The sequence below is a fragment of the Megascapheus bottae genome, chromosome 13, assembly GCF_031878675.1.
Source record: "Megascapheus bottae isolate mThoBot1 chromosome 13, mThoBot2.hap1, whole genome shotgun sequence".
In the NCBI taxonomy this organism is placed as follows: domain Eukaryota; kingdom Metazoa; phylum Chordata; class Mammalia; order Rodentia; family Geomyidae; genus Megascapheus; species Megascapheus bottae.
Window position 1 is genome coordinate 57,580,431 of NC_143521.1, and position 14,188 is coordinate 57,594,618.

General features: G+C 53.6%; 1 protein-coding gene across 5 annotated transcripts in view; it reads right to left on the reverse strand.

Annotated features, from left to right (window-relative positions):
• Jakmip1 (janus kinase and microtubule interacting protein 1) overlaps nt 1-14,188 on the reverse strand; it is a 72,936-nt gene that overhangs the window by 7,730 nt on the left and 51,018 nt on the right. For 3 of the 5 annotated variants that reach the window (XM_090343849.1, XM_090343845.1, XM_090343846.1), the window contains exons 10-17: nt 13,318-13,446; nt 12,131-12,214; nt 10,420-10,482; nt 9,351-9,449; nt 6,852-6,953; nt 6,180-6,233; nt 5,627-5,692; nt 352-420 (exon numbers count right to left, since the gene is read on the reverse strand). In XM_090343849.1, the coding sequence (XP_090199975.1) occupies nt 352-420; nt 5,627-5,692; nt 6,180-6,233; nt 6,852-6,953; nt 9,351-9,449; nt 10,420-10,482; nt 12,131-12,214; nt 13,318-13,446 (666 nt within the window). Of the gene's footprint in view, nt 1-351; nt 421-5,626; nt 5,693-6,179; nt 6,234-6,851; nt 6,954-9,044; nt 9,450-10,419; nt 10,483-12,130; nt 12,215-13,317; nt 13,447-14,188 lie in introns of those variants that run through there. The other 2 variants (XM_090343847.1, XM_090343848.1) reach the window with 2 other exon arrangements.

Here is a 14,188-nt window from a genome sequence, read left to right on the forward strand (position 1 = left end):
GCCCAGTCCCCAGGCCCTCCAAGCCCACAGATTTCCAGCCTTCTATGCCTCCAGAGCCAATGGCCTGGGCACCACCGCTGGGACTTTAGGGACATCAGGCCTCATTCACCACGATGGGTTCTGAGCACTGGACCTCAAGTCTGGGAGCCAGGACCCAGCATAGGCAAATGGGCAACTAAGAAGTTACTGCATGATAACTTATTACTCAGAACAGCCAGGAGTGTAAAAGCTACGTTTAGAAATGCGTGAAAATAAAGCACTGATAAAAACACAGCCCTCCCACAGGTCAAAGCTCCTGCACTCTCACCATCCCACCCCACTGAGAGGTAAGACCCCCACACTGGGTCTTACCTTTTCCTTCTCCAGGTCGAGCATCTTCTGAGTCAGGGCTGCCTCAGTCCCCTCTATCTGCTTCAGCCACTAGAAAACAACAGGGAACAGGCATGGCCAGGTGAGCAGCAGTGCCCTGGGTCCAGCTTCCTAGCCTGTGTGGACAGCTCTACTTCATCCATCCCCTGCAGATGTTATCGAGGGGGGGTGTGGGATGGCAGAGTCCACACGGGCCGTGGCTCTGGATGTCCATTCAGGCAGGTGCCAGGCAATAGCTGATATGTGGATGTGGCTGGCTTAGTGTACTACTGCAACATGGAGGCAATGTGTGTGCCTGGAGGTTGGGAGCTGAGCGGCTGAGTTTCACCTGTCTGATATTGTGGAATGCTTCCTATACCAAGTGCATCATGTGACTGCATCTGACCTCGTGTCTGACCTTGACCTTGTCAGGACCTTGGTAGGGGTGGTAGGCCAGTAGCATTTCTCTCATCTCCCAGATGAAGAAGCCATCGAGCTGAGCTAAGTCCCTGTCCCAGATCACACGGTGGGGAAGAAGGATGTGGAGCTTGGCCCGCAGGATTCCAAAGCTGCCTTCCCCACCCCCACAGAGCGCAGACATGCGGGGTGCAGAGGAAGGTAGGATAGTGCCCAGGGCTGGGCCTGGCACAGGGGCAAAAGCTGTGAGTGCAGGTTGCCCCTCAGACATGCCAGGACTGTGAGCATGGGTCAAACGGTAGGGCACAAAGAAAGCCTGGGGTCCGGGTCCCTTCCTCCTCCCAGGGTCCCCTTGGCCTGCTTAGGTGCATGTTTCTCCCTCTAGCTGTGGTTTCTCAGACCCACTGAACCACCCTGAGCTCTGCTCTGATTCCACCCCCTTCCCCTGCGCTTTGCAGGGCCTCTGTCTAGTTCAGTGTGTCCCGCCATGCCCAGGTACCCCTCGTTTCTCAGACCTACCCTGCGCTCCTCCATGGCCAGGCCCTTCACGGCCCTTCTTGCCTCAAACACACACGTGTGTGGTGGTGCTGTCCTGTCCTGCTCAGAGCTCTCTACCTGGTCCCTCAGTCTTGACAGCTGGTGGCCATGCTGGACACAGGAAGGTCCCACCCAGATCCCCACAGTGTACTCCACGGGCTCTCCTCCTGTTTGGAGTCTGGACTCGAGTCCTCCCCAAATGCTGCACCTCCTGGCCTTTGCCTATACTGCTCACTTTCCCCAGAACGCCCTTACCCTTCCCAACCCTAGACACAGGCTTTTATGGATCTGACTGATATCTGAACCCAGCCCTCAAGCCCCATTAAAGCTACCTCCCCCTGGAAACCCACCAATCATTCCAAGCCCATGAAATTCCCATATCAACGACTTCTTATGGTGCTCTCCTCCCTCTGCCCAGCCTCCTGTGATGGGGCCAGGCTGGCTCCTGTCCTGTGCCCTTGCCCAGCACAGGGCCTGGCACACAGAAAGCACCCACCAAACATATGCTGGGTAAAGGAGCCTGGGGAGCTGGAGACCTGGCATGGGTGTGAGCCAGCTCTACAGAGGAACCAACAAGAGGTACAGAGGCCCCCAACTACACCAAGACGCCCCGGGCAGGGCCAGCCATGGAAGAGGTCTCCCTTAAGCAAATCCCTAGCTCCTGGGGCTACAGAAGGGCTGCACACTGGGGGAAGGAATTAAACATGCTCCAGTTTTCATAGTCTAATGCAAGCAATCACAGTACAAATAAAACTAAAGTGGGAAAAAATCCCCAGCTGAGACACCTGTCCCCGGCTGTGCTGGCTTCTGCAGTGTCCCAGGAGGGCCACTGAAGGGGGTGGTTAGAGGCCAACATGAGCACTGGGCACAGGAAGGGCAGCCATGGCTGACCATGCCCTTTTCAGCACCTGAGACAACAGGTCAGGGCCAGGAGGTCAGGAAGTTTTGTTGACTGAGCCTCGTTCACTGCCCAGGGCTCGCTCACCCAGGGAGAGACACGTCTGGACAGAAGAAAGGGGACCCTGAGGAAGGGGTGTGAGGAGGAGGTATGGGGGATATTACCACCCTCTGGTGGCCACAGGGATGAAAACAGCTCTGCACTTAATCCCAAGGGGCCTCAAGCGCAGGGCCACAGAGAGAGGGCACCCCAGGAGAGCTGGCACTGACCCCATTACCAGAAAGCTTCTGTGGTTGTAGGTCTAAGTCTCCTTCTCTAACTCACTGCTGCCAGCAAAGACATAGATAACAGATAGTCCCCTCTCGGCGCTGGTCTACTTAGTGAGTAGCTTTGAACTGGAGGAGAAGAGGCATCCACTGATGACCACGAAAGCCCTGGGGCTACTGCATCCCTGCTGGCAGGTGCCTTGTGGGACAGCCTGGGCAGAGCTGTAGTGGGGGATAGGATGAAGGCATGCATGAGCATGAGGGGCTACTGCTTGCTGGGGGGACTTCCTGACCCGGGTCGGGGGGGGGGGGGGGAGATGCGATGACAGCCACAGCATAGATGGTATGCTGGCTCTGACACCATAGCACACTGAATACTGGGTTTGTGAGAGGATAGTTGATATAGGGGTCCCCTGGGGACCGCATCCATTGCTGGCCCAATATTCTCTAGGGCTGCTCAGTTCCTTGATAACTGACTTCCGCCCTGCCTGGCTTTGACTATCCCAATTTGGGCTGAAACTCCTCCATTCCCTCCGTATTGATCACCCAGCTGGCCCACTCACATAACTAAGGGGTCCCAGTGGCCTGACCCCTCCCTGCACAGCGGACACCTTTTCTTCTTGAACATTCTCTCTCAGCAGGGAAGACACACAGCAACTCCCAAACTGACCTAGCTTTTAAACACACATAAAAGGCAGGGTCAGTGTCTCCCAGAACCAGATCCGAGAATCTGGTCCCATTCCAGCTCCCGAGCATGGTTCCACATGGGAGCCAGGAGCCTTTGCCCACACTCAGAGTTCGGGGATACCATGAGTGTCGGGTCTCCTGCGTCCTTCCCCACGGAGCATGCACGGAGCTGACAGGTTGAAGCAGCAGCTGGCACAACTCTGTGTGCAGGGCCCAAAGTCTGCATTAGGCTGAGCAGTCAGAGAGCTTTTGGCAGTCAGTGGCAGACAGGCAGCGGCAGGGAGGGAGCTGGTAAAGGCAGGCAGAGTGTAAACTGAGAGGAGGGCAGAGAGGGCAGGAAGCAAAGCAGGCAGTACCCAGATGCCAGACAGGTTCTACTCTCTCTGCCATAGATGGGGTATCCAGAGGTCTGGCTAGCACACAGGATGAGAGGGTCAGAGGGGGAGGCACGTGTCAGGAAGATCTGGGCGGGGAAGCTCCTCGCTTCATCAACCTGAGCTCAGAATCTCCAGGGACTAGGGGGACAGCAGCTCCCCAGTGCCCAGCCCCACCCCCACGTGACCCAGAGAGGAGGCACTTCACTCTGCCCACCAGACCACACGTACACAGGAGCCATGCCTGGCCCGGGCTCACATAAATGTGCCATCCTGGTCTCGACACAGTCCTACAAGGCCCAGGGACGCTCAGTCTGGTGAGTCTGGGTGATTGTTTACAAAACCCAGTCATCAGCAAGGCCCTCAGCAGCTGGAAGCTCTCCTTGGGTAAACTGGGAGTGAGCATGGAGTTTAGACATGAGCTGCACAGCTCTGTCTGGGGAGGCCTTCTATAAGTAGCCAGACAAACACATACAGTTGTATCGACAAGGAGTTGTATGCTGAGTGTACCTGATGCTGTGCCAGATGCCTACCTCTATGGCCAGCAGCCCTGCACCAGGCACTAACCCCACTGTGCACTGGAGAATATGAGCTCAGTCAGGGCAGAGGCAGGGCCAGGGAGAGCCGAGTTCCTGTCACCCTTCCCAACCGTGTGGCCTTGGTGAGACACTGTCACACCCTGTCACCCTGGAGTGCCCCTTCATTTGTGGGAAGGAAACAAATGAACTGTTTCGATGTCTTTCTACAAATTCTGGAAGGAGTCCTGTGGAAGATGGCAAAGACCCTATCATCCTAAAAGTAGTACTTCAGGGTCTAACTGAACAGTTTAAACACGGGACTTCATAAAACGTGTGGATGTCTAAGCCATCCTAAACCAATGTAGAAGGCAAGCAAACTGGGAAGGGAATTTGAAAGAATAGCTGAAAAGGTGTTCTTTCATATGTAAAACACACGGAGAGGTTAGTAAGAAAAATAAGTACAACAAATGCTTCTTTGTTGTGGGAATGAATCAATGAGTGAATGAATGAATAAACTGATGAATGAATGAACCCAGTGGAAAAACCTTCCAAAGAAATGTCATTATGAGTCACAAAGAACAAGGTGGGTCACACATGGGAAAGCACACTATCACCAGCACCTGTGTAAATAAAAATGACAGCAGTGAGGTCATAGTTTTCTGCTTGCCAAATCGCTAAGGTGCCTCTTCACAGAGATAGCTCGTGTTGACCGTGAGGCCAACCACACACAAAACACAGTGGAAACGTAACCGGCACCCGTATCCTAGAGCCTGCACCATCCATGTCTTAGCCCTGGGCCCAACAATCCATCCTATAGAAGACAGCTTTCAGAGGGGAGGGGCAGTCCCTGGTGCAGATGTGACGTCTGGGAGGGCATCCACTGTGCACACTGGTGGATGGGGCAAAGCAGAGCACCAGAACCAGTAAGGCTTGGCTGAAGAACTGAGTGGTGCAGTGAGGCAGAGCCATTTTAAGTGGCTTCCAAAGCAAACATTTTAAATGGGATGTCGGTTGGGCCCTTGGTGGCTCACGCCTATAATCCTAGCTACTCGGGTGGCCAAGATCTGAGGATCAAGGCTCAAAGCCTGCCTGGGTAAATTCAAAAGATGCTTATCTTCAATTAATTAAAAAAATTGGAACTAGGGGTGTGGCTCAAGTGATAGAGCACCAGCAGCCTTGAGTGAAAAAATAAGAAAGAATCCAAAGAGCGGAGTGAGTTCCAGCCCCAGCCCTGGCATAAAATAAAACCAAACCAACACCTGGATGCTGAAAATGATGGTCACTTTACGCTTAAAGAAAAGATGAGAATGGGAGGACAGTAGGAGGAAGCAAGTGTCTATCCACTGTCTCCTCAACGGGCAGGGAAGGAGAGCACTGCCCCTGGTAGGCCGAGAGGTTCTGCAATGTGCATAATGCGCTCGTGGAACGTTCTATCCAAACACCAACAGGCATGCTTGTGCACATGCAAACGCAGACGGTTGGCACGCATGCGCCACAGAGAGCAAGACACCAATGTACAGTTTCTTGTATGGTGCTGGGTGCCGGGACGAGACGTGAGCAGAGGAATGCCGCTCCATCTACCTTTTCACACAGAGCAAGTACAGTTCCAGCTTGGATTATTGCAACCTGTTCTTCATTCCTCAAATTCTACAACACAAGAAATGGGCAAGGGCGGTTTATAGCACATCCCAGCGTGCACCAAGCTCCTTTCTGAGCTGCACCCCCAGGACGAGCCCCCATCAATACCAGGTCCTTCGAGCTGGGGAAGGTCACACAGTGGCACGAAGGCTTTGAGAAATCAGGCTTCATTTAAGCCAATCTTAGGAAGGCAGAAATATCCTTTCACACATCACTCATCTTGAGTGACTTCGCTTTCCTTCTGCATATTCTTGGATTTGTGTTTTTGTCCCCTTGTCACTCACAGGCTGTAAGGACAACCTCGGCTCAGCACTCCCACTCTTCCCAATACAGACCCCCCCCACCCACCTAGGAACACGGCCATACAAAAGCCTTACATTGTTACTGTTATTCGTTCTCTGAATTCAGAGAGAAATTAGAAAACAAGAACAGAAGTCACACAGAACACACCCGGATCAAAACAACACAAAACCAGAAACCGACGCTTCATAGTTACCCCGTTATCGCCAAGGATATCTAATTTCTTCATAAGTTCAGAAATATTCACATCCTGGAAGAGATTTCCAACGTTCACTTTTCTGTGAGCCATAATGATCATCTATACCAACTCCCAGAGCCACAGCTTCCACGCTTTTCCAATTCTCTTAGTCCCTGCAGTGGGGCGGCCTCTATTCCAGGCCTTACAGAGAGAGGCTGTGCCTACAGCTTATTTGCTGAGTTCCATATGCACACACATGTGCTCTAGCCTCTTCATCCCATAGAATCATGGGAGTCTACATACCACCCACAGGTGCTCAGGGCCCGTGGCAAACCCTGGCTGTTATAACCATAGTCACCGTATGCAATGCCTGTCCTGGGCACTCCTAAGCCCTTTCTAATTCACCATTATTTTAGCTTGGGCTTCATAGCCAAGAGACTGAGCACGCTGAGGCTCCGGGTCACCTGAGCCTGGCAGGAGCAGGGATGGCTGTGCAGTCAGGCTCTGCTTCCCCTGTGGGTAAACAGCCAACACATAAGGACACTGTCTTCCATATGAAGTGGACACCCAGGGACACCTAATCGAAAGCTGCGTCTGCCCCAACCCCAAGACACAATCCCCTGTTGGCATGAAGCCTGATCGAGCCCTTGGTGGGTGGTGGGGTCAGAGGGCACCCCCCAAGCACGCTACCTTCACTCCTTCCTGGTGGCAGAACAGCTGGAGGGCGCTGCTGTGGCTCTCTGGAAAGGTGGTGATTTGGAGGTTAAAGGCTGGCGACCTTCGCTCTCTCTCCTGGGGAAAAGATTCGGTTTAGATAGAACTCCAGTGCATCGTTAACCACTTGACACTTTCCCTTGTTATCAGCAAGAGACAAACACAGACCCCCACAATGCCTCGGAGCTGGCCAAGGTGTGACTACGCAACCGCCTAAGCCTTGGCCATGGTGGTGATGTCTTCATGCCTTTCCAGAGCAGGAGGCCCACTGAGGTAGGAGCAAATGGTTAACAGGGTCTCCAAACCTGTCTGCTTACAAGATGAAGACCCAAGACATCACAGTGTTACCCGATTTGGTAAAACAAAAACAAAACCCAATGAAACTAAATTCTGCCGGAGAACAGAAGCCACCAGCTATGCCAGGAGGCACACCAAGCCCCATTTGATACTCTGGCAACCCCACAAAACAAGCAAGTGCCACTGCTCTCAATTTGTAGACAGAGGCACAGGAAGGCTGGGCCCTGGTCCCACCGCTGGGTTGTGCCAGCCCTCACCCTACTTTCTACCCTCTGTTATCTGTTGCTAAAATGTGGGGGTCTTCAACCACACTTAATAAGTGATCATTCTACTTGTCTTAGATTTCTCATTGTGTCAATTACAAAGGAAGCATTTCCCAGTAGAGGTGCTCAGGAACTCTCTCCCAAGTGACAAGTACTGCAAGAAGCCAAGAGGAACCTCGCTGCCCTGGGAGATGAAGACCACCCATGGGTCTGACTGCCTCAGCACCCTGTCTGGATATGCTTCCCACAGAGCTGGCTTGAAGCCCATGGCCCTGGCAGACGATGTGTGATGACCTTTGGCGAAGACCTTTTCCAACTATGCTTCCAATCAAGCCGCTTTGATTTTATGGAAGTACAGTGAGGTAAAATGGCTTGCCTTGGGCCACTGCAGCAGAATCTAGCTGGGCTCCATGAATAGCTCAATTAAGGGAATGAAGGTATGAATTTACAAGACAGCCTTAATTTGCAGGTCGGAGGAAGGCTGGAGGAAAGAAGAGGGGGCTATTATTTTAGTAGATTTTTCAGCAAGCCCCAGTCTGGCAAACCAATCTACACAGGAAAAGTTTTATAGGTAAGATAAGTTCTGCACATCCCTTCCCACCAGCCATGCTTATTTAATGACATTTCCATAGGAGAGGAGATCCAGAAGCTCAGATTTCCTATGAACAAGACAGAAAACTGGGTTCCAATGGCTCTGAAAACTGGGGGAGTAGTCTACCACAGAGTGTTTGGGGGTTCTCTCAAGACAGGCCCATCCAGAATGGCAACTAGTGGAAGGTTTTCTAAGAGGCAGAGGTGCTAGCTCATGTGACTAGAGCCAAGTGACATGGCAGCGCTTGAAACTGCTCCCTGCCATTGGACAATGCTAACACAGACAGAGCTTGAACTCAAGCAGGAGGGGCAAAGAAAATCAGAGAAGCCACAGACAGGTGAAGGTGTTCACTTCCATCCAGAGGGACACACATGCAAAAGTGTCAGCTGAGAGAGCAGAGCCGTGTCACAGAGCCTACAGAAGCAGCTCGTCACAAACCCAAGTGAGGTTTACAATGCTGATGACTTCGAGATAGAAACAAACAGGGGGTTATGAAATACCATGAGAGCAAGCGATACAGTAACACTCCCAGGCAAGACTTCAGTCAGAAACAATGTGACCAGTCAGTATTCTCTGAGTCCCCCTTGGTGCCCTGTGAGAGTTCCCATAATTTCTGAGTTACATTTTGAGATTCAAATAATTTCTTTAGTCCAAATTGCTGTAGTGCCCGGCTCTGTAGTTACTGGATTTAAAAAGTTTGTGCAATGTTACTAGGGTTCTTAACTGCCTATATACAAATACATCCTTCTATCCTGCCTCCACTTACCTGGTGTTTCCCTTGGCAAATAGAAAATGGGCTCAAACTGGTGTGAAACACATTTAGAGAGTCAACAGCTGGCTGGGGGAAGACCTTGCTGTTTCAGAAGGTGAGATTTGCCACATGCAAGTTCACTTAAAAAGGTGTGTGATTAATTGCAAAAGTGCCTCTGTCTGTGTGTACAGAACGCACCCCTGTTGGCTATACATGCAGGAGAGAAGTAGTTATGGAAATGAAACACAAATAAAAAAGGCAAAATATTGCAAAAACAAATTATTTTATTAAGTGCAAAACAAGCCGTAGGCAATAAATATATTAGCTCTGGTACAGGTCCACAGACGTCGCGAGCCTCCTCTCCAGAATACGTTAAGGCAGTGAAATTATTCTGAACATACAGATTAAAAAAAAAAAAAAGAGGAAGAGGAGGAGGAGGAAGGAAGGAGAGAAACGGTAACACGTCCCTTCACACATGCTTGGAAGCGGCAGGGAGCTTACATGAATTTCAGTTTGGGCTCAAAGAGAATGTCTGCTCCATGTGAGAGCTTACAACACAGAGAGTCTCTTACTTCGAGTTCTAGCACTCGGAATTCTAACAGCTCATTCTGGTCCTTTGCGTCTTGCATTTCGCTCTTCAGCTGGTTCTCCTCCATTTCCAGCCTGTAAATCTGGAGCAAAGACATCTGTGCATTAATGGGCAGTGGAAGGTGCTGGCACACGGCAGGGTCCCCTGATCAGCCCCACCTGAACCCCCACCCCGCAGTGGGGGCTCCGCTCTTTCTCATAGGAAGCTCGGTGGTGCCAGCACCCCCCAGCACCCAGACCAGCCTGGTGAGACTGCTTTCATCCTGGGACCTGCGGAAGCACCTCCTAGTCCCCGTTTCCCCTCTCCTATAGGGCCACAGAAATGGTATGCTCCAGAACTTAGGAGGGTCGCGTTGCTCAGGGACAGTCATGTCCCAGCTTAGCTGTCTGGAGAAGAGCCAGGTGTGGGCCAGGCAGGCTCCCTGGCAAGCTCCTCTGAGGGGCAGGGCAGGCTGCCCCAGGTCTCATTTTCAAGGAGGCTTAGACCAGGACAAATCCAGGGCCTGGCCCACTGGCATGGCAAGTCCAGAAGAGACGGGGCTGCGGACTCATGGAGCAGCTTGATGGGTGCTGGGCTGGGGGAGGGGGTGGGAGGGGAAGCAGCCGTTCATAGTGGCATGGAGCTCACCAGAGCTGAGACTGCTGGAAAAGCCACCTGGGACGGTGAAGGCACAACTTGTAATTTACTTCACAAACAGGTTAACTGCGCACAGAAAGACCAGGCTACTATGAGCCACAGCACTAGCTCTCTGCCCCAGACTACAGAGAGAATTGAACTGGTGCTCAGCTCCCAGCATGGTTTTGCTGGCACGAGGGCCTGCCCAGTGACAGGGCCTCCAGTGTCCCCTACCCTGGTGTCCTCTGCACAGGACAAGGCCCGGCAGCCCGCCTCTCTGCACCTATCCAGGGAGATGGGACTCTTCCCCTCATTCTCCTGTGGCTGATCAGGCCATTCCCAGAGGCAGACCCTGGTGTCAGGCTTGGGGGCTCCTGGTCCCTGCAGCGGGCGGAACCACAGCCAGGAGCCTCTGAGGCCTCCGGAGCCGCACCTACCTTCTCCAGGAGGTCCTGGTTGGTCCGAATCAGCAGCTGCTTCTCCTCCACCCATGTGGAGTCCTGCAGGAAACACGAGGTGGTGACTCATGGGAGCCAACAGTAGCCAAGTAACCACGACCCAGGAGAAGGTCCAGAAATGGGCAGCTGTGTGTGCCCCCTACCTTTCCTCCCAAGGAGGAAGAGGACAGGGTTGTCACCACCCCTTAGCCTTGCTTGACCCCTCACCGGCCCCTCCCAGGCATGAGCTCCTCTGCCACTCCCCTACTTTCCACAGTGACCGGCAAGGTTGGCCCATGCCCTGTGGACTTGCGCTCTACCCTCTGGGGTTCTATGCCCACTCCACTCCCACATGGTCCCCGAGTCTGTCCTCACAGAGTCTACGGGCTCACTGTAACCAGATCAGGGCTGCACAAAGCTGGCTCACCCAGAATCCCAGAATGTGGAGAGCAGAAGACCAGCAGTGCAAGGGACCCTCCCTGCTCGCCTTCCTTCTGAATAGTCCAGGCCCCAGTCCCTCCCAGTGCTCCTCCTGGCACACTGGTGCTCATGAGGAAGGAGGGGAGACGTGACTCTGGGGACCTGCTTCCAGGGTCCTTCTCAAGCTCCCCAGGCTCAGCACCATCACAAAGGTCTGAGGTCAACTGCTAAGGGCCACGTGTGAGATTGGAACACTGGTCCTCCAGTGAGTTTGAATTCTGCCATAGCCAAGCGCCGTCCCCTGCTACCTAGAGATTGGGCAGCACCAACTCTGAGTCACAGGCTCTGTAACGCTCTCCCAGAGCGATCCACGGTCTGGGCTGCCTCCTGGGACCCTTCCTCTGTCCCTGCCTCTCCACTCCCAGGGCCCCAAAGCACCCTGGACCTGTGAAGACTTCATTCCCCTCCTCGCCTCCCACTCTCCTGGGCACTGTGATCTTGAGGGGCCACACGACTACCCAGGGAATTATGCTGGATTAGCAAACAGCCTCACCTTGCAGGGCTAAGCAGAGGCAAGTTCTGATGAGTTACAAGATGGTGCCTCCGTCACTGGGCCCAAGCAACTGTGTGGAGCAGATGACCGTCTGTCCACAGGACCCAGGGGTAAGAGCAAGCCTCATTACAGCCCTTTAAGGGTGAGATGGTAAGTACTTAGTTGCTCTGTGTCTGCAACCAGGACAGCACCTTTCTGACAAAGCCTGGCTGGCCATAGTGACCGCTGGGCTTCCTGGCTGCAGCCCTGGGACACCACTGCAGAGGCTGGTTCTGCTCTCCCCACCCCACCCACACACATGTCAGCCCCAGGACATCACCTCCACCCCACTGTGCCTCCTACTATCTAGCAGGCCTTGCATGACCAAATTTAAGTGTGAGCTTCAGGAGGCAAGGCTAGTGTGAGGAGCACCGGTGCTGGGCTTTTCTGTGACAAATCAGAGTTCCCAGCCTGTTCCTTGACAGCTGTCCCTCACTGTGGCCTCTGCAGCCATTCCATTTGTGGTAGGCAGATTCCAACAGGCACCTCTACAGGCTCCATCCAGGGATCTGTAACTACTTTGCTTTTGGACTTACTTCCTATTTTTACCAATCTAGCAAAGGAAAAGTTAATCTGGACTCTGAAAACGCGGAAGTATTTTCTCGCTACTGTCCCTAACGCTGTGGCTACACGTCCACAGAATTCTCTCGGGCACACTAGGAGTCCGGTCACAGAGATTTGCAAAGCATTGCCGCCCACCTGCCCCTTCTCCACCAGGAGCTTCTCCAAGTCTTCAATTTTGGCCTGGCACCTCAGCAGATCAGCCTGCAACTGCTCTCGAGTCTGGAACAAAAAGACCAGGACGTGAGCAGGGGACTGGGTACGGTGGCGAAGCGACAGAGCGAATCCTGCTGGGTGTGCTCAGCAGCAGACTGAGGTGGGGTTCCTGTGTGGAATGTGCACGCACACTCGCCCACCTGCTGGTGCCGAGGTTCGAGTACAAGCTGCCTGCCACTTGAAGAACCTCATGACCCCGAATTTCAAGAGAAGTCAGGAATCTGCTTTTCCCTGTGCTGCCTCTTGACTGAATATGGCAGGTAGGGTGACACTACAAACCAAAACCAATTCAGCCCATCTAAAGCCCAGCAGTGTCCCTGCTCTGACCTTCCCAGAGGCCTCCCTCCCCACCACTCCTATCCCACTCCTTTCCCTGGCAGTGACTCCTCTCTTGTCTGCCACCCGCCAGAGTTGTACAGTGTCCAGGCATAGCACACTTTACCACCCCCAAGTCCATCCCATGTGACTCCCAGCTCCATCCTCAGCGCTCTGAGCCCAGAGCCTCAGCCCCCCGCTCTGTCAGGGGCTGGCCTGGCCTCTTCAGGGCCAAAGTTATCTTTAGTAAGTAGGGCTGATGCCCTTACCTCAGGGGGCACTGGGAACAGAACAGGTGACATGGAGAGCTCTGGCCATCTGGGTGTCCCCTGAACTTTCAAAAGGGCAAGAAAATCCAAGTGGAGAAGAGTCGGTGGGAGGAAGTTTCAGGAAAGCAGAGCTCAGCCTCGTGTGAGAGTCACGGGGCCTGCACTGAGGGGGCTGTCTGACAGTCAAGCCTTCCTCGGGGTGTTCTGGGGCTCTCGGTCACAGGGTGAGGGGTGTACAGTCTGCAAAGGTGACCCCCTCTGTAGCCTATCACTATCATCAATTCTGACAATGCAGCTTAGCAGAATTCGTAAGAGCCTCATTGACAACTGGAAGCTGTGTTCTGGCTAGCCCCAGCTGGCAGCCCTGCCCACTGGTCCCTGGAAACCACACCCACTGTTCCCGTATCTGGGAGCCAGATCTGTGTTCAGGTCCACTCCCACTGTCCACACATTCACCAGCCATATCTCCCGAGCCACGCCCCACAAGCCACACCCTGGACAGCTCAGCGGAAGCATGGCACTCACCCGGGCTTCTCTCTCAGCATCCAGTGTGCCCCCCACCTGCTCCTGAAGCAGGGCGTAGGCCCTCTGCAGGGCCTGGTACTCCCTGGTCAGCTGGCAGAACCTCAAGTCGGCCTCTTCTCTGGTTGTGGTCTTAATGTAACAGAGAAGAAAACAGTCATTAGCATAAGCTTTTCCACAGCTTGGTCCTCTGTACTTGAAGATACAAATGAAGCAGCTCCTCTTCCACCTTCATGTCCTCTTTAGAGAAAACGATCCTGCAGTCCTGTTAACACAGCACCCGCATCCACACGACGTACCACCCCACGGACACAAGACAGAAATTCCAGCCCTTCCTCCTTCACTTCTCAGTGGCAGGAAAGTAAGCAAAGTGGGCCTGGCTGGTCCTGTTCAAGTTACCCTAACGAAATGCACAAGCAAAACTCCATGTTGGTTGGGGCAGAGGCCCACGGTGAGAACAAAGCTCCATCAGACCTCCCAGCAGGACACTGGGCAGACCGTGCAGCTGGCCCTCGAGGCAGGCAGGCTAGCAAGGAGGATGGTATGGCTTCCTCCCACATGAAAGGGGTGTCGAGGGGACCAGGGCATTGCCCAGAGTTTTGGCATAAGTGGCACAGGGGACGATCTCCCTGGGGACAAACCTTCCAGTGCCCACAGCATGTGCCATGCTCTCCTGTGGACGGGCAGACCTTGAGGTAGCCAGCTGGAAGCCATTCTGGAAGGTGTCTCACAAAGGGCTGACGGGAGGAGGAAAAGCCTTCCCGGTGGGTGCAGCAAGCAGCTGCCCAGTGTGGGATGGGAGGAGGAGGAGGGAGTGGCCACATCCATGTCCAGCCCATAAGCCACAGAGACAGCCCCACAAGGGAGCTGGAGT